At 43.7% G+C, this 25550-nt stretch overlaps 3 protein-coding genes across 6 annotated transcripts; 2 read left to right on the top strand and 1 right to left on the bottom strand.

Annotated features, from left to right (window-relative positions):
- The first annotated feature begins 471 nt into the window (after nt 1-471).
- clint1a (clathrin interactor 1a) lies at nt 472-13463 on the top strand. Of its 2 annotated transcripts, none has more exons than XM_076041492.1 (12): nt 472-690; nt 2963-3067; nt 3834-3930; nt 4566-4674; nt 5026-5190; nt 5295-5481; nt 6185-6407; nt 6488-6575; nt 7500-7544; nt 8046-8356; nt 10237-10438; nt 11038-13463. In XM_076041492.1, the coding sequence occupies exons 1-12, from the start codon at nt 650-652 to the stop codon at nt 11313-11315; spliced, it is 1851 nt and encodes a 616-aa protein (XP_075897607.1). In that variant the 5' UTR covers nt 472-649; the 3' UTR covers nt 11316-13463. The 2 variants fall into 2 exon arrangements, with proteins under 2 accessions (XP_075897607.1, XP_075897608.1); XM_076041493.1 differs by having other exon boundaries at nt 479-690; nt 6188-6407.
- A 2414-nt stretch (nt 13464-15877) lies between these two features.
- Nucleotides 15878-18460, bottom strand: lsm11 (LSM11, U7 small nuclear RNA associated). The gene is made up of 4 exons (XM_076041514.1): nt 17944-18460; nt 17716-17855; nt 17526-17609; nt 15878-16306 (listed from the first exon to the last, which is right to left on the bottom strand). The coding sequence occupies exons 1-4, from the start codon at nt 18401-18403 to the stop codon at nt 16046-16048; spliced, it is 945 nt and encodes a 314-aa protein (XP_075897629.1). The 5' UTR covers nt 18404-18460; the 3' UTR covers nt 15878-16045.
- Nucleotides 18351-23043, top strand: thg1l (tRNA-histidine guanylyltransferase 1-like). 3 transcript variants are annotated; one of them, XM_076041517.1, is made up of 7 exons: nt 18351-18490; nt 19446-19646; nt 19729-19905; nt 19994-20163; nt 20253-20341; nt 21592-21699; nt 22245-23043. In XM_076041517.1, the coding sequence occupies exons 2-7, from the start codon at nt 19453-19455 to the stop codon at nt 22404-22406; spliced, it is 900 nt and encodes a 299-aa protein (XP_075897632.1). In that variant the 5' UTR covers nt 18351-18490; nt 19446-19452; the 3' UTR covers nt 22407-23043. The 3 variants fall into 3 exon arrangements, with proteins under 3 accessions (XP_075897632.1, XP_075897631.1, XP_075897633.1); XM_076041516.1 differs by lacking the exon at nt 18351-18490 and adding an exon at nt 19058-19215; XM_076041518.1 differs by lacking the exons at nt 18351-18490; nt 21592-21699 and adding an exon at nt 19058-19215.
- Nucleotides 23044-25550: the final 2507 nt, after the last annotated feature.

Below are 25550 nucleotides of genomic sequence, written 5' to 3'. Positions count from 1 at the left end.
AGTGGTCAGCAAGACAAACTACTGTTTTGCAGGCCATGCTCTCCCTCTGATGTCACATCACTGACCATCACTGACCTTGATATTTACGTTCTTGCGCAATGTAGCCCTCATGACCTTTGTCAAATTACTGGACCTTTACTATGTTTCAGTATTGTAATCGCCACTAAAGTGTGAAGTTGTTCCACTTTATGATCATAAAGCCGACAAATCCTTCTTGAGCCTTCTTTAGGAGACTATCTTCTGTCTGTGTGCATTATTTACAATACTCCTGCTCCAGTTCTTACCATTTGCGCTGATCCGGAAATGGTTAACAGCGCTGTTGTGCAGTGCTCACTGACAAGAAACAATCCGAGCTAAATTGTCGGCGAAATACACGGAGTTGAATTAAAGTGTCTGGTTCAGCCGCGGCTGCCGCTCAGCTGAGAGGACAGAAACTACAACTCCAATGCTGCTCTACGCTCGTTGACGTCGCAGCGGCATTTCCTGTAGTAACCTTTCCTGTCAGTCTAGTGGTGGGGCGCTCGGCCTCCTGTAATGAACGAGAGGTGAGGAGGGAGTTTACTTTTTCAAGAGTTCAAGGTTTGGTCCCGGTGTTCGTTCCGGAACAGAGGGTTCGGCGAGGAACAAAGCCCCTTATCACGGAGCCAAGATGCTGAACTTGTGGAAGGTTCGGGAGTTGGTTGACAAAGCGTAAGTATCTCCCAGCTGTGTCATGTCCATTTTGTGCTTTTTGTGTGTCCAAAGTGTACCTGTTTGAATAGAGACACGTACCCAAAACTTTGACGTCACGCCACTCCAACAAGTTAGCTTGCCCTGATGCTACACACGACTTTAATCCGACTTTGGTCGTTCCTCGGCGTCTAAAGTACATCGTCGGGATTAGTTTTCGTCCTCTTGTCATCCCGTTTAGATACATTTTGTACTGCAGTGTGATTCGGGAGTTTGTTGTTTGTAAAGTTCTCCGATACTCCGAGCTAACTCATGTAGCCAACAAGCTAGCTAGCTAGCTGGGTGTTTAGCTCACTTCTGACTACGTATGCAAGGGACGAGGCTCACCAGCTATGCTAGTTTGACAGCTCTGGGGGAAAAGTAATCGGCGGGGAATGTTTGTTTGTTTGTTTGTTTTTTAATGTCGCACAGAGTGTCATATTTTGGCGTCGCCACTATTGTCTGAAATACATAGCAAGAATCTTACTTATAATAAAGTCAAACAAAATGCCTCTATACATACAGTGAATATTACAACATAACCATAACTGTCTGAACAAACCGCCTGATCTTTGTCTCACCACAACAAATTAGCTTAACACTAGATGAGTTTATGGCCTTTTCTGATTTTCTAGCTGGAATACATAACATTTAAATATTCCTGTAAAGCTGCGACGTTAACGCTTTCAGGGAAGCTAAAACCACCACTTAAATCTATTATTACGTTGTTGGTTTTTTTGAACTACCGTGTGTTAATAAATTACCTGTTTATTTACGAGCTGTCATGGCAGGAGATAACTTGATATGTGACGGCGTGTGTATTTTAATGATTAACAGCTACTAATTAATTTCCTGAAAGAAGAAATGTTTCATAAGGGATTTTAAGAGAGAGTTGTTAGTCAGACACTTCTGACTAAATTGCAGGTTAATTCAGTCTCAATGGCAACATTTAGTACCCAGTGTAATGAAGCTGCTAGCACTAAATGTTGACAAATGCCTCGGCAGTTGTGTCCTTTTGTATTGTAAACAGCTGTTCCATAGGCAGACCGTGGTGCAATTTTTCATCCCTTCATAGGTTTGTTGGCCAAATCCAAAGATGCAGTTATAGCGTGCTCTCTAGTCCACAGGGAAACTCATTCCTGCTGTGTATGCATCCCTCTAAATCGTGGCAACTTTACTTAGACTGGGATCCCTTTAGGATGAGAACACAAGATAGGTGCAACAAAGGATGGATAGAAATCAAAAGGTTTTGAATGTACAGATAAGAGAAGTTTTATTTTCTCTTTTCCGCTCTGTCCCAAGTCATTCATTTATAATTGCACCCTGCATTTGCAAACTGTTGCAGAGCAGTTGTGGGTGTGGTGATGCAACACTTCCTGTTGTTTCTGTAGATGATTTCTTTTGCATGATGTGTCAGAATACTTTTATCCTGTTTTCCCGAAGTACTGGCTTCGCGAGTACGGCATTGCGTAAGTCTGAAGTGAACCCTGTGTGGTTGTGTCTCGTCTCGCACTGAGAAAGTGTCACAACTTCCGTTTTGTCGGGATAAGTATCTAGAACGGAGGCTGTGACTGTGACCATATATGATGTTTCATCAACTGCATCTCGTCCTCCTGTGTTTTGCTCGTCAGCTAATGCAAACAGTTGTCTGCACTGCAACCGTTAAAAAGCTATAAGTAGTATAGAAAAGAACTACAGAAACATGAACTGGACAAGAATAAAGATGCGTGAAGTATTTTCCAAGACTTAGAGTTCTGGCTCTCCCGTAGTCTTGACAGGTATTTGTTCTTCAGCTTATGGGAAAATGGTGGTCAAATGAAGTTAAAATGCACTGTGTTCCATGTAGGCAACAATTTTATTGTTGTTTTTGTAAGAATCACCCCTTTGAAATGCTGCATATAGTTTGTGAATGAGGGATATTACAGGACTAACATAAGTGGTGGTTAAATCTTGAGTCAGACCAAGTAGATGCCGTATAATGTTTGGTGTCCTCGTTTCTGCTGAGGGCTTGAATATAGAGCGCAGACACAAGCCCTCGGCTTTTCCCATGGTCCTTTCAAGTGTATAGTCAGAGGTGATGGGCGTGGCTGTAATGAGAGTACCTTGCTTCCATTATTTTACATGGCCGTGTTCTCAATGAGAGCCATATAGGCTGAACTGAAGTACAAAAAATGTTATACTATACTATACCTACTGCTTAATACTAACTGAGATGGTGTAAATGGGAAATCTTGTCTTGTTTGTTTTTGTACAGCACCAATGTGGTGATGAACTACACAGAGGTGGAGTCTAAAGTCAGAGAGGCCACCAACGATGATCCCTGGGGCCCATCAGGACAGCTCATGAGTGAAATCTCCAGGTAAATGATGGACTTTGGACAGTGTGTTTCTAATATGTTTTAAACAAAATCAAACCACAAACATTATTCCAAATCGTCTGTTTTCTAAATTGGAGTATTTGTCATGACAACAAGGAGCAATGTTTAACTGCTGCTAAATGGACTTTGCCCTCAGTAAGCAGCTGTTTTCTTGTTTGTGTTTATCTTTAAACAAGACACCACTACTCGACACAAAAGCCTCACAACCTCGCTGCTGTAGCATGTGACCAGCAAGCCACTGGTAATAGAACCAGTATTTGCCAAAGATGGAAAAAAAAAACACTCAAAGTTCCCAACAACTGTTTTATTGTGCATGATATATAAAAAAAAGACTGAACTAGTCAAGTGTTAGAAATCAATATAAAAATAAACGTGGATAAACCAATTTGTTTAGTGTAAATGTTATGTAACTGATAAGAAAAGAAATCCAAGAACCTCAGACAGCATCACAAGCCTCCTCTGAGTTTCCAGACTGGTCCTACTTGTTAGATTAGACTTTTCTCTCTTGTTTGGATTCACCTCACTTTTTAAATGTGTTGTTGTGGGCATAATCACCAATGTACTAAAGAATCTGGAAATTCCTGAAACACTTGATAACAATTCAGTCCCCTAGGCGAGGCTTTACAGTTCAGGAGCCAAGGACAAAATCCTGCAGTTGCAGTTTGCGTCATCGTGCATTGTCAGTGAGCATTAAAATGACAAGTTCTGTGTCGTAATCCCTGCTTTCCTCACCGTTTCTTTCAATTAGAGCCACCTTCATGTATGAGCAGTTTCCAGAGGTGATGAACATGCTGTGGGCCCGCATGCTGAAGGACAACAAGAAAAACTGGAGGAGAGTTTACAAGGTCTGCCACCGTTTCTTCATCCCAAAAATGCTCTCTTGCAAATACTGAGTCAAGGACAGTGGCTTTGATTTTTAGCTAAAATTTTGAACTGGCTCCAGTCCAAATTAGTCTGCCATGAATTCCCTTAAATTCATGCTTTAAACTAGTCTTTAAAAATGATTCAAACTACAATGCAAAAGTAAGAACAAATAGCATTTAAGTTGCAAATAAATCACTGGATAAACGGGAATCAAACATTTGCATTTTCACTCTGGTTCCAAGGTACTTTTTCTGCTGCTTTTCTGCCTGGCTTATGTAACATTAGCATCTGCAGGCATTTATGGCCACCAGCAGTCACTGTAATTGGGTGTTGCATCTTTAAATGTCTATTTTGGGTCCTATGATGTGTGCAGTCAAGTCAACAAAAAAACGGAATCTACTTCCAAACATGGGGATTGAATCACGTTTCACAGAAATTCTGTGCTTTGGAGCAGATTAGCTGTACATCATGTAGATGTGACCACTGGCCAATTGTATCAGCCATTGAATAATTATTTGTGGGTTCTATTTCTATAAGAGGTTTAAAGCCAATGTGGTAACAATAAGGAAAATGTCACGCGACACACACCATTGTAATGTTTTTGTCTTCCTATCAGTCGCTTTTACTGCTGGGACATCTGATCAGAAACGGATCAGAGAGGGTTGTGACCAGCGGCAGGGAACATCTCTACGACCTGAGGTCCCTGGAAAGTTACCATTTTGTTGGTAAGACCTCATTCTGATCTTCTGTCCTGGACCTTTTCTTCGGTCTGCTCTTGGTCTTGGGTCTGTTTATATTAGACGGTAAATATGTTCATGTTTAAAGGACATTCCCTCCTCAAATAAAGCTTTGATTTGGTGAGACCCACTCTCATGTCAGAGTTTGGTTGTTGTTGTTGTTGTTGTTATCATCAGTTGAAAAAGGCGTTAGTTTAAAAGTCTCACCAAGAGATGGAAGGTATAAACTTTGCTTAGCCCGCCATCTTCACTGCACAGCTTTTCTTTTTTCCAGGACACAAGTATTTAGTGCAGAGTCTGGTCATTTCTGCATAAACGCCATTGTCATTTTGTCCTCAGACGAAAATGGGAAGGACCAGGGTGTCAATGTGCGCCAGAGGGTGAAGGAGATGGTGGAGTTGGTTCAGGACGACGACCGGTTGCGAGAAGAACGGAAAAAGGCAAAGAAGAACAAAGACAAGTACGTCGGGGTGTCCTCGGAAACCATGGGACACCGGGGTTACTGTAAGTCAGACCTTTCAGGGTCAGTAAGAACAGATGGATGACGTGCAAATAAATATCACGTTTGTAACGTGAATATTTCTTCCGCTTGGGTTCCTCCTCCTCAGCGGGGGACCGGTACGACCCGAGCGACAGCCGGACAACAAGGTGGGACGACGACTGGGACAAAAGCAAAGGGCAGTTTCCTTTCAGCGAGAAGCTGGGCGAGATCAGCGACAAGATCGGCAGCACCATCGACGATACGATCAACAAATTCCGAAAGAAGGACAGAGACGACTCACCTGAGCGATTCAGGTCGGTGACAAACTGAGGCCCCAAACAATACGAGGGTTGAAATCTTTGTATTTTTCCCAGGGGACAAAAATCTAGATGTGCTTCTCACTATGTTTACATGCGCAAATTTCTCCAATCCGATCTAAACCTTGGTTAATCTTAAATTCCAAATCCACTGTTTACATGGACACTAAATAAAATGATCCTATCATGACGTGCGTATCCGTGCACCGAGCATGTTATCAGAATAAAAGATTTGGGTCGGCGCGGGGTTGTCTAATTTTCCGGTAGTAGTAGAAAAAGAAGCTGTGCTTCCGCCTTTCGACCATCGAGTTCTTCAAAAAATCCTGAGATCTTTTAAAATTCCCAACAAGAAAGTTTTGTCAGCAACAGAGCAGTTTTGCTTCCCTCCCGCCATGTTTTCTGCTTGCCGAAAAACGACCGGCTGCCGCAAAGCCGCTGACGCATGCACACGTGCGCAGTGGTGATAATTTTACCCCAACTGGGAAGACGGGATCCCAATGGGTGTGGACATGGACGCCATTCCGAATAATAATCGGCATAAACCACCCCTCTCTTTCGGAATGAAATTTCTTTCCAAATGGGCCGTATCGGGTCAGAATCTTCCAACTGACGGGTTAACATGAAGCGTTTTGAATGTGATTGGGCCTTTCTTCCGATCGTTTGTGCTATAGTTGATTTATGTAAGCTGCTGTTCTATCAGCAGCGAGCACGAGGAGGACCGGAACCGCTCTTTCCACAATGGAAAGTCGGGGAAGGAATACAAGGACGAGGAGGAGACCGTCACCACCACCAAGAGCGTTTCCATCGTCCAGGCCACGGAAACAACGGCGACGCGAAAGAGGGGCGTGCCCTCCAAGAAAGTGGACCTGGGAGCCGCCGCCCACTACATGGGGGACAACAACGCAGACTCCGCCCCCAAGCCGGTACAAACGGCGCGAGGACGCTGGAAAACAGCAGCATTCTGCCGGCAAGTTGTCTCAACTTCTCCCCTCTGCTCCTCCAGTCGCAGCCGGCTGCCCCTCAGCCTGCCAGCACCGGCCTGGCTGACCTCCTGATGGTGGACACGACACCCAGCCAGCCAGCTGCCAGCGGTACGTCACCTCGCACTGGCACCCTGTCTGCCAGCCGCACTTCTTACAGCAACACATCCAAGTCGGGCCGCTGTGCAGCATCTGCTCTCTGCTCCATGTAGAGCAGTGGTGGGCAAACTTTTTTTTTTGGACTGGTGGGGCCACAGTGGTTTCTAAAATGTGACAGAGGGGGCCGGAGCAGTAACAGATGGATGGAGTGTTTTGGTGGCCCACCTCGTAGGAGGGAAAAATATATCATGGAATAAGTAGAAAATATGTGGTTTAATGTCAATTGAAAATGAACCAGTGTTACAACAAGGTCAGTGTCTTTGAAGCCACACAGTATTTAGCTCTTTATTGAAATTACTCTTAAAACACTGAAAAAATGTAAGGAAAAAAAAACTTACTGACTAATGTCCTCAATTTCGGCGGGCCGCATATGGGCCCCAGGCCGTAGTTTGCCCATGCCTGATGTAGAGCAACATTGCTATCTATAGACACACATATATATATGTTCCCTGGCGAGCAGGTCAGACACAAGTAAATCAAGTATTAGTCTCGCTCAGATATATCGCTGTGTACTCAGGAAAGTGCAGGCTTAGACTCTGCGGTGACAGCGCCCAGCTGCTCGCGCTAGATTCAGAATTTGGGGACAGCGGGGGGGTGAGGGTAGGGAGAGGGGGTGGGGGGTGGAGGGGAGAGTTGATGTATAGGAACTAAGTGCACCAGATGTTTTCCGAGCAGTCCCTGGTGAGTGGAAAGGGCGGGAGCGCCGAACAGATGTTTGGTCCTCTCCACCTATCTACTGCCACCGCCCAACCCCTCCCCCCTCCCCCGCCCCCCCATTCCCTCGCTCACTTGTGACACTGGAGGAATGCTAACTATGCTGGAATGACACCTGGAGCTCCCTTGTTTAAAATTGATGCGCTATATTTCTCTCCGCAGGCCTGATGGGGGGATTTGCAGACTTCTCCTCGCCCTCAGCAAGTGGTTGGTTCTCTTTCTTTTTTTTGAGACTTTTTATCCCTCCCTCCCTCCCTCCCTCCCCACCCACACTCACCCCTCCCGCCCCTGGAGTGTGTGTGCATGTGTGTGCTGTTGCAGCCATGCTGCTAGAATATTCAGCGGAATGCTGGGAGGAAGCCCCGGCCATATGGAGCCTGCTACCTGCTCTGCATAACAAGAACAGACACACATCAACTCCTGTTATGGATGACAAGGAGACAGGGACATAGAAGGAAGTTGGTGGGGGTGAAGCAGGCTGGAAAAGATTGAGCGGGAGGGATACAGACAACAAGCGGTGCCAGTTCGATGAAAATTTAAAAACACGCCTCAAGTGGTCATCGGGAGCGCTGCAGAAAATACACCGCTGACCTCATTTAGACTTTTTACTGAGAAATGCGCTAAAGGCTTTTCAGTTGTTTATGAATAAAGTTTTTCCAGTCATTCACTCGACGCATCTTGGATTTTCTCTGTGTCCCGTCGCGGCAGCACAAGCCTCGAGCAGCAACGGAGACTTCGGCGAGTGGAACGCCTTCCCCGGGGGCCAGATGCCGGCGTCGGCCCAGGCCGCCGACGGCGGCGGAGCCGACCTGTTCGCAAGCGTGATGACGGCGGCTCCTCCGGCCGCCGCCGCCCCCTCCCTCGCCCCGGCCACGGCTCCAGGTGCCGCTCCTGCTTCGACCGACCTGTTTGACCTGATGGGGCCGACCCAGTCGCTCACGTCCTCCCAGAGCCTCAACCTGAGCATGAGCAGCAGCCAGAGCATGAGCACCACGGTCCTGCCCCAGTCTAGGTCACAGGTATGCATGGCTGCACTCATACGCTCCTCGCATCCTCCTTTAATAATGTATTGCTATACATATCATTACAAGGCCCATGAAGGGGCCTTTAAATGATACAGTTGGAAGAAAAACATCCTCGGGGAACAACCCATAAGCTTATTAATGTCAGAGGTCAGGGATGCGGAGCTGGCACGCTGCATTTTGGGCATTTATGGCGCAAACTCCCGGGTGAACTTGGATTTTAGAAAGCATTTGGCAATCGCTGCGGAAATGCAAATGGAAATTTGATATCAGTTGAAAATATAAGTGCATTTTATGCCTTTGTAAATTACTGAGGCTGTAGTCATCACAAATGGTCCCGTAGTCTCAGAGTCTAAATGTATAATACCGGTGTCACCAAGTTCACATTATGGACTGGGTGGAGTTTTAAAGTTGGAGTGATAGAAAGTCCCACTGATTGTCACATCCCAAAGGATGCAAGATTAATTCTCTGCATTTGACCCGTCGTCCCCGGAGGGAGCAGTGGGCAGCAGAAGTTGCACTTTTGAATAACAAAGGTTACACTTGAGACACTGTGTTACCATGGAACTACATTTTTGGCCGTATGTGAAAGATGCGATGTAACAAACGCAGATTTTTGTTTTAGGTTTTTTGCTATGGCTGAAGAAGTTTATTGAGGCACTTTAACGTGTTGATTAATAATATTCCTGTAGGCAAATTTTCTGTCTCTATTTCTCCTTTATTCTATTTTCCATGATTATAACTAGTGTGGCGCACAGAGGCTGATGTGTTTTGCTAAGTTTTAAAGGGGGTGGGGGGGGTAAGCCAGTTATTTTCTTATTACCCAGAGGGCTGTCTTATTTTATCTTCTGGTATATTTGTCAGCCTGTTTGTTAACTATTAATAATAATTGCATTTTTTGCGATTACTCATCAGTAGAATACCCTAATAGAATACCCTAATACCCTAATTCACAACACATTCTGCACCAACTGTTTTTACTCTTTGCGCACAAGATTTGAAAGCCAAGTTAAAAATTCTTTCGGATTCACTCTTGCTTGTTGATCCTAATAATTATTATCATTTTTCCGAGATATCCTTCTGGGCAACCGCAGCCAGCACAGATTGTACCGGAGTCACTTTTTGGGCACTGATGTATTTGTTTTTTCTTAAAAAAAAAAAAAAAAAAGATCTTTGTATTCTTTAAACCACGTTTGTTGATTTGGCAGCTGTAATCTGAGCGCAACACTCTGGCCTTTCAAACACAGACAACCCCTCCGTTTGGCGGCAGGCCAGGCATCGCATTTGGAAACTGGGAATCCAAAGATTTCAGTTGCTCCTCTGAAGAAAGGGGGCTTTTTCACAAATCCTTTATGGCATTTAGACGGTGCACTTGCGTGATGAAGACGCACCTTTGGTGATTGAGAGATGGAGGGCGAGGAGCGATGGCGGCGGGTTCGCATGCAGCCTCGCCAGATGCTCGCCGCCCCCCCGAGACCGCCCACTAACGACCCGCTCCTCCTGTTACTGACACACAAAATGAGAAGAATCAGTTTTGAGTTGCCGTTGCATCAAAATCCAAACAAAAGCTTGTGGATGTCGAATCTATTTCCGTGTTAAAAGCTTGTTGACCTACTTAAAAAAAAAATGTTTTTCTTTCACTGAGGAGACATCCAGCACTCGGTTTACCAAACATACTTGCCTCGCTCTAATAAGTTTTGAAGGAGGCAGTAATGCCAGGTGGTCTAAGGTGTGTCGGGCCAAAGGTTTGTAAGCCCAGGTTAGAAAAACTAGCCGCAGCTCTTCTGTATTTTTCAGGGGGGCGGGGGGGGTTTCTGCGATGTTTTCACGCTTTTTGGCTCCCGTTCAAACGTCGCGCCTGTCTTTATCTCTGCCAGCCCCTCCCGAACATGGGCGGCCCTCTGCAACCCCAGCCGCTCCAGCCCGCGCAGCAGGGAGCCGCCTCACAGAGTGCCGGAGCCAAAGCGTCCCTCCCCTCCACCTGGTCGGACCACAAGGTGGACATCAGCCTGGACTTCCTGGGTCCGGGGATGCAGCCGCCCAAGCCCATGCAGCCCACCCTCAACACCCTCCAGCAAGGTGAGAGCAGCCGCCGAGCTGCGGCGAGGGCTCTCGCTGCCACATTGCATGTCATTTACAACTTGGCATTTTCATTAGCTATGTTTACATGGACACAAATAATCAGAATAAAGGCCCGATCAGATTAAAAATGCTTTGTGCAAACACGTCAGTCGGGAGATTCTGATCCGACGTGCGCTACATCAGTGTGACGCCTTTGCAGCGGCCGCTCGTTTTTCGGCAGAAAAGTGGCGGGACGGAAGTAAAACTGCTCCATGTTTAGAAAAAAAAAAAAGCTGCATGAACAGACACTGAGCCAGAGGGGAGGAAAATAAAATGCGAGGGGCACAAAGAGTGAACGAGCCAATGGCGTGCGGACACAACACAGGCGGAAGTACAGCTTCTTCTTCTTCTTCTACTGCTGTTCCTGGAAAATTAGACAACTCCGCGCACACTCAAATGATTGATTCCGATTGAACGCTTGCTGCACGCATACACACGTCATGATCGCATCATTTAATTTAGCATCTGTGTAAACAGTGGATTTGGAATTGGAATTTACACTCGATGAAGTTTTTGATCGCCAGTAAGCGTGTTGTGTCTCTCCCTGTGGTTTCCAGGCAACCAGCTCCCTCCCAACATGCTCTCCCAGGGATTCGCCACCATGAGCCTGGGACCCACAACTGTCAGACCACCTGGAAATCCCATGATGCACCCTGGGGCTGGCATGGGCATGGGCATGGGTATGGGCATGGGCATGGGCATGGCCCCGCACCCGGGCATGATGGGGATGGGGATGAACATGGGGATGCCGGGCACCATGGGAATGATGAACCCTGGCATGGTGCAGCAGCCCAAACAGGACGCCTTCGCCGACTTTGGCAACTTTGGAAAGTGAAGGATGCCGAAGCGCATCGGCGGCCTGCGGGGGGGCGCCGTCGGCCTCTCGTTCTCTCCGTCCAGTGGTGAAGGAAACACACGAGCTGCAAACAAAGAGTACTTGAATCACGTCGACAGTCGAAGCGACCAACACCCCCCCCTCCCCCCCACAGTGGTTTGAAACAAACAGGAAAATAATCTTCTGGATCTAAATGAATGTGTGCTAACGCCATGTTGAACCAATGATCTGTCTCATGTGGGGTGATGGTCTCTCTCACACACACACACACACACACACACACACATACATGCACACACATGCTCACCGATGACCTTGTGCCTTGTGGGTTCCATTACATGATAGTGAGACGAGAGGAGAGTGCGCCACCGAGAGCACAGCAGGACGATTCGCTGCAGAGCCTCAAATCGAGTGAAATCACCAGAGTGGAGGTGGGAAGAAAAAAAAAAAAACAAAACGACAAAATCAGTAGATGTGTAATTATTTTTTTGAGATGCTTTCTCAGTTACTTTACTGAATGAAGACTTTGAATAACATGATCAGCCATTTTAACTTTGTAATGTACATTCAAGAATGTGAGATTACCTCTTTTCTCGTTCTTCCTCTTTTTTTTTTTTTTTTTTTTGTAAATAGAAAATCCGGAGCCCTTTACAAATATAAGTTATGAGTAGAAGTGCGCAGGGGGGAGTGACGGTGTGTTCGTGTTCGGCGCAGACCAAATCTGACACCATCCAAGATCAGTAGCGCAGCGCGCTGACACGCCCTCTTTCCCTCCGCATCAACACTCCACGCGATGCCTATCAGTGCTAATGAACGACTGCTTGGAGTGATGGTAAAGGATCATTTCTCCTTTTTTCCTGTCAGGGGACTATCAGTTATGGCCTTTTTCTTATGCTATATATATATATATATCTATATATTTTACTTATGAAGAAGATAATAATCGTTTTGGTTTTGTTTTGTTTTTTGTTTGTTTGTTTGTTGCATCCAAATAAGATAATCAGTAGCTAGAAGGAGCCCCTGGACCAGGGCCGGGGTCCTGGGTGCTATATCGCAGCACACAGTGCCTGGATGACCTGTTTGCCTTTATCATTTTTTTCCCCCCCTATTCAACCTCTTGAAGGAGGCCGTGTGGCTGTGCACTGTTGACAGCAGGTACCAGAACAGAGCGTCTGTATTCACTACAAACGTCTGTTTATACTGGCATCTCGAGCCAAGCGAGCCGCCTGCACACCAGTCAGATGTAGCCGTGCGACGCTTCGCCCTCTCTCTCGTTCCAGGGCCGTCAGGTTCAAGTCTCCTCATTTAAAATAGTAAAATATATATGTACATATATATATATATATATATATATACATGTTTATTTCCCAGCTTGATGCAAGACTTGCAGCTGGCTGTTGGGATGGTGCCGTGCACGGCGGTCCGTGCTGTTCTTCCACATTCCACCTGCCTTTGGAATAACAGACAGCCCTCTGGAAAACGCTTGCGCTGGTTCTCACACGTTCGCTGCTGTGATCGGCGAGACGAGGCCCCTTTTTAACCAATTGGGACGAGGCCCACGTGCAGCCAGCACATGATCGCCACACATCCACCTGTCCTCTCCTTTTTTCCCAAGTTGCACAGTGCGTTGCTTTCCATTGGTTTAAGTGCCTGCAGAGGAGTTTTGCCTCCTCTAGTTCAAGCTGCCTGATTTCTTTTTTTCTGTTGTTTAAATGCATTTCAGAATAAAACAACAACAACCTCTCATCCAGAGGAGAACGTAGGGAGACCCTGCAGCCCCAAGACTATTTCAAATTTTGCTTTCATGCTCTCCCAAGGGCTCAAAAGGCTGAGCACACTAACACACAGTAGCCTCGCGTCAGTCTAAAGCAGTGAAATGACCAAAATCTGTAATGCTGTTTTCTCTTTTCTTTCCTTTTCTTAAACCATATCAGTTGCAGTTGTTTAATGCTCCTCTCTTTTTTCTACTTCAAATTGTTTTGATCTTTGCCCACATGGATTTGTTACTGAAACACTATCGTGTGCAAATGTAAAAAGGAATAGAAAAGAAATCATCTCACGAAAGGAATTTTTCGCATTATTACCATTTTGATTTTCACATCAAGATTCTTTATCTACAACATTAAACCATTGATTGAATTATGTTAATGGTGTGTGTTATTTAATGTGCTGTGTCATTAGCCTCATCCGACATGGGGGGAAAAAAAGGCTCACTCAGCAAAAGTGAAGCCGCTGCCCTGAAATTACTTGAAGTTGGAGAGAAGTTGGTGAGTTTCGTCATTAGAAAGCCTAAAAAAAAATAATTACCTTGAAACGAAGAGTCAAGCAGGTAAAACATGTTGAAACATTTTGTAACAGTAAATCCCGTCTTTCAGTCAACGGCCAGTTATTCTTGAAATCAGCGTTTTATGATGCTTATCACATGCTTATGTCTCTTGAGTGTCACATCGTTATCCTCTTCCAAAGATATCGAATCTCCTACAAAGCATCAGTTATAAAGTGTCGAATATGGGGCTTGCAAAGCTTTCAAGTCATGTATTTATATATACTGGTAGTTGCCTATCATGAAAAAAAAAACAATCATTTCCAAATTTATTTTAATTTACAAGCGTGGTGAGAAAATGTCATTTTTGATTTTTATCCTGATGGCTGACTTGACAAGTATGTTCATTAACACTCTCCAATAATACTACATTAGTAAACATTGTGTGCTTTAAAATCTGCCGTATAACACTGCGGTCACGCCAGCTACGCCTCTGAAAGGCTCAGTCGCGCTATCTACACTTTAAAATTGAGTGCGCGTTTAAAACGCCTCTTACGGTAAAGCGTACGAGGAGTTTTTTTTTTTTTTCTTTAATTATTATTTAAAAAAAACAAAAACAAAATCAAAGTGTTTTCTGCAAACTCCACCAGATTATTGTCCTGCATGTCCTCAACTACCTCTGAGGTGATTTTCAACATGATTCACTGGAGCATTTTCTGATAATCTGATGCTGAAGTTGAACACCGCATACAGTACATCTGCTTCCATTGGCAGATTCAAATATTAAATTTTTTTTCAAATCAAAACGTTTTCCGCAAACTCCACCAGATTCTTGTTGTACATGTCCTCTTACAAACTGTATGCTGTGTTTAACTTCAGCGTCAGATTATCCCAAAATGGTACCGTGAAAGAATTTAAAATTCCCCACACAGGGAATTGTGGACACGTAGAACAAGAATCTGGAGGAGTTTGAAGGAAACTTTTTTTTAATCGCTTTTTTTATTTATTTTAAATAACTTATATATAGGCCTGTATTTACATATATATTTATATTGGCTATATATTGTAATCGGCATTGTAATCTTATTATATGTATCATGTTTGTTTTGATATTTTTAAAATAATGCAGTAAAACATGAACGAGATAATGACAGGTGTATGTACTTCAACAAATAACAACACTTAGATATTGATTTAAGAGTTTACGAGGTGTGCCTGAATGCACCGCGAAGCCGCTCCCACGCTTTACCGGATGAGGTGGTTTATTAGACGCACACACGATCGTGAAGCGGCGATGGCGCGGCTGAGCTTTTCCGAAGCGCAGCTGGCAGTCAAAAGACGGCTCGGACCTGATTTAAACAAATCATCAGTGGCTGTGGAAACTTTGCTTTGGATTTGAAGCAGCTTTGATCAGATTTCTCCGGTCGAGTCCAGCCTAAACACTCGATCACTCGGCAAAAGGCCAAGCCGCCGATTACTTCCGTGTCTCCTCAGCCCTGATAAGACGTTGTCACTTTTTGTCCTTGATGGTTCTGAAGCGGACAAAAACTAATCTCCTCCCGATCACACCAATGGCCTGATTATCGGAAGGATTGCCTCTTTCTCACGTCACATTAGTTTATGTGAACACAGCGACGTGACAAACACCATTTACACACTGCCCGAATTAAACAACTGACCCGGTTTTGTTTCGCTCTCTGGAGAGGAAGAGGGTGAAATTGACTCTGCTAATAACATTACGCTGTGTTCAAAAAGGTGTATAGATCAAATGCTGTTAAAGTCTTGCCCTATTTATGGAAAACACATATGTAAATTAAAAGAAAGGAGCGAATTAAACCGCTCAATTAAAAGAGGGGAGCTGAGACCCAGTAATATAATGGGGACACGTGATCATTCTTTGGCTCTCATCATCCAAAAGTAACCTCCGTTTAAAAGTGCAGAGGAGGGGGGGGGGGTGTATCCTCGCAACTTCGTGAGATGCAGTAAATTGTGCTTTTATGGGTAATGCGCCCATTAAAGAGTAAAAGCAATCCGAGACGTCAAGACAAATGACAGCTTTTGAGTGCCATCTGCAATCTCGAGCTTCACCAACTCAATTATTCATAATGCATTTATGAAGTCCGCCGAGACTGCGCTGTCATCCCTGTTCAAGCGAACGGGGAGAGGCAACATAAAGGGACACGCGCTTTCAGATGACAATGAATGCCCCGTTTGGGGGGCGGTAGCAACGGCGCTTTGCTGCCACCTGCTGGCCAGGAAGCGTGCTGCATATGAAGTCGCCCCGCGAAACAACAACAAATATCGAAGAACCCTTTATTCCTCCAAATCAAAACACTATATCTAGTTACAAAAAACAAAACATATCAATATGATATAACAGTATATGATATAAGCGTCATCCATACAGATGTGTAACTTCAGATTTCTGCCAGTGTCATTTATTTCAAGCGCACAGTCTGCCCTAAAATCAGAGTGGCTGTGGATTGACGAGGAGGACGCTCTCGCCCCGGATGAAGAGCTGGCTGATGTGCCGTGTGTGGACTTTGCCGTATCTCCGCGCCTCCTTCCTCTCCGAGGTTTCTTTTCCCGTCCGCTTGGTTTTCCCGCCCTCTGACAGCTCCGACTCCGTCCTGTCTGGCTCCCCGTCGCCAGCGGGCGCGCAGGGTTCGCTGGCCTTCTCGTGGGCCGCCTCTTCCGTGCTCTCCTGGACCTTCAGCTTTTCAAAGAGCTGCAGTGAATATAACACAGTCACATTAACACAGTAGAAACCAATATTGCAACAAAACGTAGCATTTAGTTTCTTAGTTAAGCTAGCAGCCAAGTATGTAGACATCGAAGACAGTGAGGCAGTTGTGCATATTGGCTACAAAAATTGTATCTTGTGCCAAGATAATTCAACCACCTCAAACTTTTTTCTTTTTTTTTTTTTTAAATGCTGATGTTTATTCTACAGATGTGCTTTGAGCCATTAACTATAAATGGACCTTTTAAAATGTGCCGTTTTAATTGGACAACACAGTGGGCACACAGGCTTCCAGGGAGCATGGAATGGGGATGTTGGCTGCGGGAATGCCCACCGGAGCGGCCGCCCATTAACTGAACGATCATTTCACTTCAATTAGCCGATGCCAGAGTCATTTCTGAGGCTGGCTGTACATCAAACCAGCCTCACAACTGGATAACACCACTTCCACATCCAGCTTCCTTCATGCAAAGCGCCAAAGACCAGCCAACAAAAAAAACCCTGCCTTTTTTTCTCTGTTTGCATAAGCAAAGCGTTTCTGCACAACAGTCAAAATAGTGCATCATCACCGTCTTTCAAGATCAGAATTTAGTGCTTTTTATGCATGTTTTCGAGCATAGTGGTAAACACGCCATGCAAAAACACCTTGTGCTTAAAAGTGGTCTGCACTTTAGAGGCTTTTTGTTGAAGTGCCAAGTCTCTAAAATGACAGAAGTCAGTTTATAGAGAATAATAAAAACATAAGTAACAGCCCAAACCATTTCTGGATAAACTAACAGCCTGCAAGTCATTTAATGCTCTTTTTTAATACCATTCAGTGTTGAAGTTTACAACTGTGGTATTGTTATTTTTTTCCCCAGCGTCTTTCACCTGAATAGTTATTTTAACAGCTTTTCTTTAAAGGACAATCTGTAAAATGAAACTTGCCTTAAACCAATTAATGCAGATATTTGAAATAGTTTAATCTGTTCAATCTTATTCCAAGTCACTGTTATGCAAAAGCAACTCATAGGAAGGATGGCTGTACACTGCAGTAGCTGTCATGATCCAATCAGAGGCAGGCAATGTAATTCCTATGTTAGGGATCATGAGAGAACACTTGAAGAAAGCAAAGCCATCTATTATGTGTGATGTCAACACTTTTGAAAGCTCTAAAACTACTACAGTTCTACACATCAGATATGAAACGAGTGTGAGTGCGCACCCTTGTAATGGTGAGAGCTTTCTCGTGGTAGAGGGCCTCTCCCAGCAGAGGCTCTCTGTAGGTCTCGTCCACGTCTACCATGGCCTGGTGCAGAAATGAAACAGGAGTGAGGGGTTTCCTCAGCGCACGTCATCTCTTCATGATCTCAAAACTCTGAAGCTGTCGCCACGTCTCTGAACAGGGTGCTCACCATGTTCCAAAACTTGTCAAAGGCCACGACAAAACCCGAGCACACTCCTCTCAGTCCCTTGAAGGTTCTGATGTGAACTTTGACCCTTATCCTTTCCTCGACGCATCGGTACAGCTCCCCCAGTGGGCTGCCTTTAGATACTGAGGGAGGAAAAAAAAAACATAACAACACATCAGACGGTGAGTGTTATGACAATAATTTGAGGCAGATGGTTGAGGCAGAACCTACAAGGCATCCTGGTCAGGATGTTCTTCTGGGGTTTGTGCTTCCGCCTCCGCGGTGTGGCGCTGCTCTGGCCCTCCTCCGGTTCTGCCACAGGGTTATTGACCATCAGCTTCTTCAGCCTCTCGATGCGCTCCGGGTCGGGCACTCCTTTCTTCGCCTTCCGTTGCCTCTTCTCCACGTTCTCCGGCTTGGCCCTGCCTCTGCCTCCCTTCACGAAGCTCTCGTACTCCGCCACATTGTTGAAGCACTTGACGTTCGAGAAAGGCACCGACACGGTAGGCGAGTACAGGGCCGCGAGAGGGTCGAACTTGTCGGAGCACACGTCGAGTTTGGCTGCGTCGTCATCCTCCGGTGCAGTGTCTGGAGCTGGTCTATGTTGCGGCACTGGTGGCGCGCCGGAGAAGCTCGTAGTCGGCGTGTCTTTGCTGTCTGCTTTGGTGCTTCGCCTCTCGCCCTCCTCCATGTTTGAAAACCACTGCCAAAGAACACGTGACGACGCGAGGGATGACGGGGGAAACTCCTTCGTCGCACAGAGTTGATGCTCCTCTCGGTATTTATAATAGTTGCTCATAATGTAACAGTCCAGTGGTGGCTTTCTGCTCTGGAAATGTCATGTTTACTATTTTATACTTTATCAACGTTAAACAAACCTCCTAACATTATTTATGTTAGGAGGAGCGTTGTTGGAGAATCTGATGTTATATTAAACTGGTATCAAAGATATATTAAAAAAAGAAAAAAAAAGAAAAAAAAGGCCACGGCATCATTTTAAATATACGATCTTTGGCGGCATCTTCGATTGCTAGATTTCTATCTGCCACGTGGTGTCGCCAAAACACAGATGTCAATATTTTTGTAGGTTGTTCTATGCATACACAAATGTGTGATTATAAATGTGTATATGGTAGTGGGGCTTTGTTTTTTGGGGCGAGTGGTAAATGACTATTTAAATATGTTATTTTTGTTGCCAACTATTGTTATGATTGTGAGGATTTTGTTTCCTACTCTTGCCCCGGAACCTTTGTTCCACACCGTCACAGTTCTGCCAGGACACAGTTTATTGACGGACAGTACACAACCCGATGCATGTGAGCTGGTAACGGGCACAAATAAATGTAAAAATTACGATTCTTTACACTGTTGCACTTGGAAGTATTTGGTTAGGAAATCTGGAAGCAAACATTTGTGGTTCAGTAAAAATTAAAACTTTGTCTTAAAAGTACCGTTAGCTAATTGATAGACGAGGGGGACTGCTGCCATACATGACTTTCAAGTGTAAGTATTATTGATATGAATTCGATTATTCTTTACCACGTCTCGTTTGAATTGTTTTAAACTGACATTGATATTAATCAGTCATTAATTATCATTCGTCATAATTTAATTTAGCCTGAAAGATCTCCTCGCCAATACTCCTGTTTTCCAATATATTGCCCTGATTTTTCTTTCTTTCTTTCTTTCTTTCTTTCTTTCTTTCTTTCTTTCTTTCTTAATTCTTGCCTCAGGGCCCTCATGCTGATTGGGAGGGCCTGCAGACTTGCTGGACGAATCAGTTGTTGCACTGCCAAACCTCTGGCCTTTTTCTCTAGTAGTTCCAGCAACATGGCCAAAAGCAAGTTCGAGTATGTCCGCAACTTTGAAACAGATGACAGTTGTCTGCGCAACTGTTACATTGTCGTCAGGCTGGATGGGCGAAACTTCCACAAGTAAGTTTACCTTTTCAGCCACACATCTGCCTTCTTCTATATCTACCGCTCTGTATCAACCAGCTGTCAAATTTTGTTCCAGGTTTGCAGACCAACACAAGTTTACAAAGCCCAATGACAACAGGGCCTTGGGCCTGATGACCCAGAGTGCTCGCTGTGTCATGTCGGAGCTCGAGGATATTGTTATCGCCTACGGCCAGAGTGATGAGTTCAGCTTTGTTTTTAAGAGGTCCTCCACTCTGTTCAAGAGGAGAGCCAGGTACGCATATTAGGGCACCATACGACCTGCTCATAATGGTCTTGTTATGTATTAAGATTTTCTTTTCTCCTCTTTCTTTTTCTCGCAGCAAGCTAATGACCCACGTGGTCTCCCAGTTCTCCTCCTCCTATGTCTTCTACTGGAAGGAGTTTTTCGGGGAGCAGACTCTCCTGTTTCCACCGAGCTTTGACGGCCGCGTGGTCCTGTATCCTAGCAACCGCAACCTAAGAGACTATCTCAGCTGGAGGCAAGCTGACTGTGGGTGTCAATGTGCAATCACAAGCTACACATACACACTACTGGAATCTTTTTTCATCAAACTGACGTGTGTGGTTTTTGTCTCTCAGGTCACATAAACAATTTGTACAACACAGTGTTCTGGACGTTAGTTCAAAAGGGACGACTCACCACCACCCAGGCAGAGGACCGCTTGAAGGTAATGGCAAACAATGTTTTTCTAATAGGTTTTTTTTCTTTTTTTCTTTTTTTGCACACATGCACTAGGGATTCAAATTATCGATTAATTCATTAATTATAAGTTGATTGACCTTATAGATCGATTAACGATTAATTGGTAAGCTGCATTTTTTTTTCCTGAGAACCTAAATTTCACAATGACAAATGTGTAAGGAACACAATATTTAACCCTTAAATGATGTTGAGGCCCCAAGGGGACCCATTTTTACATTAGAGAACAATAAAAACACCCTCAACATTTATCCTCTGACTTTAAGTTGACTTCTGATGGGTCACATTAAAACATTTATTTTGTATTTATTTATTTATTTATTTATATTAAAGTTGTTTTAAAGTAACTTGTTCCAAGTATATTATGACCATCACAGTATCTACAGGTGAAATCCACTGCACTGTTATAATGATATTAACTACCGGTGTGAAAAACGTTGAATTAATTGCGACCAATTGAATTTAATTGATTAAATTCTTTATAAACAAATAACCAATAATCGATTCATCGTTAACATCCCTCACATGCACCGATGCATCCGCATGCAACAGTGGATGTATTTGTTCAGACAGTAACAGGAGATTGCTTATAAATGATAAACATTCATACCCTTTATTCATTTTGATACTTGATTTATATTCATAAGGGACAGTTATTTGTTATATTCCACAAGACCTATCTCGTTTTGTCCTGCATTGTCAAAATTGACGAACTCATTGTCATGTTGTTATCGCATCAGATATATTTTAATTGACCTACATTTACTGCTGGTGAGAATACAGCGCACAAATACTTTTTCTTTTTGTTTCCGTTTAGGCTTTGAATGATGTCACCATACAGTATTGTCTAAAATAACAAAGAGGCACCTTTAAAATGATGCATCCGACTGGACCCGGATGGTTGGTTAACACAGCTGTTCAATGTTAATGAGACTTTGTTCTCCAGAGCGGAGCGCTGTTAATGTGAAAACAGCTGATGCTGTGGAAATGCTCGTCCTGGCTCGCTGTTCACTTGGCACGAGTCCCTCGCAGCTGAATTTACTTTTTGTGCTCCTGAGTGTCTCTGTCAACATGATGCCGTGTTTTTGTTTTCTTTTGAACTCAAAACAGTAATTGGACCCGAGGCCTGCGCGGCCATGCTGGTATTTTTATTTTACTTTGTAGAGGAAGAAATTAGTTTGCAGGAAGTCTTTGTGACGGAGCTCTATTGCCCTCTAGGGAACGTTGGCCGCAGACAAAAATGAGATCCTGTTCTCGGAGTTCGATATCAACTACAACAATGAGGCTGCTGTTCACCGGAAGGGAACAACACTCATCTGGGAAAAGGTGAGCTCGAGTCAACATCGACATGGCATTAGATTAACATTAGCCAACTTACTTAAAGTGACTGTTAACTTCTCTACCTGCAGGTTTTAACATTTGCTCTTTATGTTCTTTATTCCATAACTGTATCTGATTTCAGTGAACTTAACTTTTTACTTCCTTTTGTTTTGTGTATGCTGTTTTTTGTATATTTATTTATTTTACTACTTACTTTTTGAAATGACAGAAGTTGCAACCATTGGGTTCATTTATGTCTGTTTGAGAAATAAATAGCAAAACCAGAGGACAGTTGTCTTTTTGCATAAAGTAGAAACAAGTAACCAGCTAATTTGCCCTATGCTAAAATAAATCTATAAATTCAAAAACACAGTGCCACCCTCTATTTTTATACAGTTCTCCATTTGAATAATGTAAATTAAGTTTTCATCATGTGAGGGAAATCTTTTTTTCCCAATACCTTTGGTAGCAAGATTACACAAGCAACACTTAAGCAGGCCTAGGGCTTTTTCTTTTTTCTTTTTTTCACTCTCCTCATTCTCTGTGCCCAGCGAGATGAAACGGTCACCAAACGCCTCAAGCTACCAAATGAGGAGGAGAAAGACGTGCCGGTGACCCGCAGCAGGAGGAGGGTGCAGGACCACCACTGCGACATCATCGCAGACCAGTTCTGGCAGGAGCACCCGGACATCCTGGAGGACGACGGCTCCTAGTAGCCAGTCTGCCGCTGCAGGTGGAGAAACACTGAACTGGGGGCCGAACCAGTGGGTGGCTGTCGAGGAAGACACGATTGCCACCTTTGGCTCTCGTGAGGAACTTTTGTGACTCTTGACAGCTTACACAGTGCTGTCTAAGCAGGATCTCATTTGTGTTTTTTTTTATTTAATTATCATGTGCTTTGACTTCCCCCATGTAATAGAGTGTTTTCTTGCTTCTGTTACATAATGGTGCCTATGTTGTGCAAAGGGAGGCAGGTGCTTTGACGATCCTGTTGCAGAGGTGAAGTCATGAGTACAGTAAAATTCCACCCTCTCAGGCATTCGGCCCCTTCCTGTCCAACATATTCTAAGGTTGCGCATCCAGAAATAGACCCTCACTTGATATCATGAATGGCATTTATACTACGACCATCATATCATCTCTCCATGTTTTATGTAAGCCTTTTGGCTCTGGTTGTTTTATGCCAAATTTGTTTTTGTATGTACGAATTATCTTGTCATGTTAACAATCATGTTTGCAGATTATTATTTTGTTTAGTTTTACCAATGTGACCTGCGATGCGTTGAGCGACACTCACCCAACAACATTAATAAAGAGACTATCTGAGGTGTAAACCACCAAACAGCAGAACACCTCCGGCTGGGCATTGATGGCCTGGCCTTGTTTCGCTGCCAGGACCCAATTTAGAGACGTGAACGGATTCATCGGCCTGCACTGTCATCAGCACTAAGAATACCCGCACACACCCTGCGCACACACTCTATCCTCCCCTGAAATATCTACGACATATTTATCCTAACACTGCTACATGGCCGGCTCAGTATGAATGGTTGCTGGAAGGCAGAGGAGGTGAGGGCCTCACTGTACACTGTACAACACCGTAGTAGGGGCTCGGCGAGAGTTGAGTGCCGGTGTGCGACTATTTTTGGTTTTCTTCAAAACATTAAGCTTCAGTTCTTTATTTGATGAATCCAGAACTGTTGTTTGGTATCTGTCTCGGAACCCCTTTATTTAAAAAGATACGGTAGCAAAAAGGTTTATATTTAGTAAAGGGCTATAAATCACAGAGAAGTGGGATTAACACGTACACAATATATCGTGTGAGCTCGTTATTTTTGCTGGGACTGTCTGCGGCCTCAACGCGTACAACACATGGACGGGACATATGGCCTATACGAGACAGATCATGTTGAGGCAAGTGGGAAGTTATTTAAAGGCAGCATGTGTTTACATCCCGGTCTGACGCTTAAGCCTGTTGGACTCCTGGTTGGAATAAACAAAGCAAGCAGCAGCACAACCTCTTTGTAATTATTTCTCTCTCTCACTCTCTCTCTCTCTCACTCTCTCCCCCCCCCGCCCCCCCCGCATTTCAAACATTTGAGCTATTGGTTTTGTTTAGTTTTTTTCAAAAATGATTTTACTCGCGCTGCTCTTATAAGGAGATAAGTGGGAGAGAGCGTCCCCAGTGAGACGCAGTGATTGCAGGAATATGTGGCGGTATCTCCCACTCCAGCGCACACAAGTGTCATCCAACCGATGTCAAAGTGTGTGTGCGGAGTCAACAGCAGAGGCAGTTAGTGAAATGAAACTGTACGTCAGAAGGTTAACATCACACAGAGAGCAAACGCAGCCACTTTAAAGGAGCTGAATGCAATATTCAGCTTATCGGACTTCAGGGAAAACCAATTTTGCTCTGCACAGGACTTGTGGTGCCTCAATATATTTCAGTAGGAAGTGATGTCACGCCCTCTGTGTGTGTGTGTGTTGTTCTCTGACAGGTTATGTGGTTATGTCGATGCAAATCTCCTCTTCCTCCGGCCTTCTGAACCGTTCCCATCACTGCGTCAGTCGGCAACACACAGCAGTGAACAGATAACGCTACTGATGATGCTAATGCTAGCGATAACATGACCTGCTAAAGTGGTAGCCTGCATTGTAATTTTGAAATTTTGAAAACATTGATGGCTGTTTGCCAAGTGCTGATTAAGTACTTGCTGGACTGAAGGCTGCTCAGGATGTGCAGGAAGCCGGTTTGTTTTGGTGGGCTGCGTCCAGAGCACAACTACTACATCTAGTGGTGAGTAGACACCATTCGTAGCCCTTTAAATAGCCTGCTCCTATTCTTATATATACATATATATATGTATATATATACATATATATGTATATATACATATATATATGTATATATATATATATATATATATATATATATATATATATATATATATATATATATATGTATATATGTATATATATATATATGTATATATATATATATATATATATATATGTATATATATATATATATGTATATATATATATATGTATATATATATATATATATATATATATATGTATATATATATATATATATATATATATATATATATATATATATATATATATATATATATATATATCCAACTAATGTTTATTTCAACCATGTTTCATATTCAGCAAATGCAGCTTTAAACAAGTCAATTTTAACGACGCACTCTGCTTTTTCTTTTCCATCTGCGTTAAGGCCAGGCAAGTGAAAGCAGCGTTTGTCTCCAGTTGCTTTTAAGAAGCTCTAAGGGCCCAACTATAATCCCACAGGGCAGAGTGCACAGACAGCTGCAAACACCTAACATTTCTCTTTAACCCTCTCTCTGGAGTGCACTTTAGCGCATTCATTTCACACACATGTGGACTTTCTTTTTTTCCATACCTTTAATAGCATAATGAGAGATTTCATGGGACTTACTCATTGCTGCCCCCACTCCCTCCATACAAAAAGTATAAGTCAAGTTAAGTTATTTTTGGGATTTTACATTTTTATTTTCATTACTTAGGAAGTTGTTGCCTCTTAGTAAAGTTAGATATCTTTGTTCAACGAACGGTAAGCAGATGTTTACACTTTTTATTGTATCTTTTTTTGCATTTCATTGTTTGTTTGTTTTTTACCTAAAAACTGGATCGACAACTCTTCGCATTCAAATGCCCTCGGCAATTATCAATGAAGACTTACTTCAGTATTCTCAACATCGTGAATTTTACTATCAAATCTCAAGAGACGGAAAAAAAAATCTATTTATAGGAGTGAGTCCAGTTCCCTTTTCAAATGTCAGTGCACACACACCTTTTCATCTTCT

This window comes from Nelusetta ayraudi, unplaced genomic scaffold, assembly GCF_046127955.1.
Source record: "Nelusetta ayraudi isolate G7.1 ecotype Tasmania unplaced genomic scaffold, CSIRO-AGI_Nayr_v1 ptg000068l, whole genome shotgun sequence".
Taxonomy (NCBI): domain Eukaryota; kingdom Metazoa; phylum Chordata; class Actinopteri; order Tetraodontiformes; family Monacanthidae; genus Nelusetta; species Nelusetta ayraudi.
The sequence above is the reverse complement of the archived record's forward strand: the minus strand, read 5'-3'. Positions and strand labels throughout refer to the sequence as shown.

Excerpts from the sequence above, each read along its gene's own strand:
- clint1a (XM_076041492.1), top strand. The coding sequence starts at position 650 with ATGCTGAACTTGTGGAAGGTTCGGGAGTTGGTTGACAAAGC. Across the intron at positions 5,191-5,294 it reads CATGGGACACCGGGGTTACT|CGGGGGACCGGTACGACCCG; the intron begins GTAAGTCAGACC and ends CCTCCTCCTCAG. Across the intron at positions 6,408-6,487 it reads CAGACTCCGCCCCCAAGCCG|TCGCAGCCGGCTGCCCCTCA; the intron begins GTACAAACGGCG and ends CTGCTCCTCCAG.
- lsm11 (XM_076041514.1), bottom strand. The coding sequence starts at position 18,403 with ATGGAGGAGGGCGAGAGGCGAAGCACCAAAGCAGACAGCAAAGACACG. Across the intron at positions 17,856-17,943 it reads CATCCTGACCAGGATGCCTT|TATCTAAAGGCAGCCCACTG; the intron begins GTAGGTTCTGCC and ends TTCCTCCCTCAG. Across the intron at positions 16,307-17,525 it reads AAGCTCTCACCATTACAAGG|CTCTTTGAAAAGCTGAAGGT; the intron begins GTGCGCACTCAC and ends TATTCACTGCAG.
- thg1l (XM_076041517.1), top strand. The coding sequence starts at position 19,453 with ATGCTGATTGGGAGGGCCTGCAGACTTGCTGGACGAATCAGTTGTTGC. Across the intron at positions 20,164-20,252 it reads CAGCTGGAGGCAAGCTGACT|GTCACATAAACAATTTGTAC; the intron begins GTGGGTGTCAAT and ends TTTGTCTCTCAG. Across the intron at positions 21,700-22,244 it reads CAACACTCATCTGGGAAAAG|CGAGATGAAACGGTCACCAA; the intron begins GTGAGCTCGAGT and ends CTCTGTGCCCAG.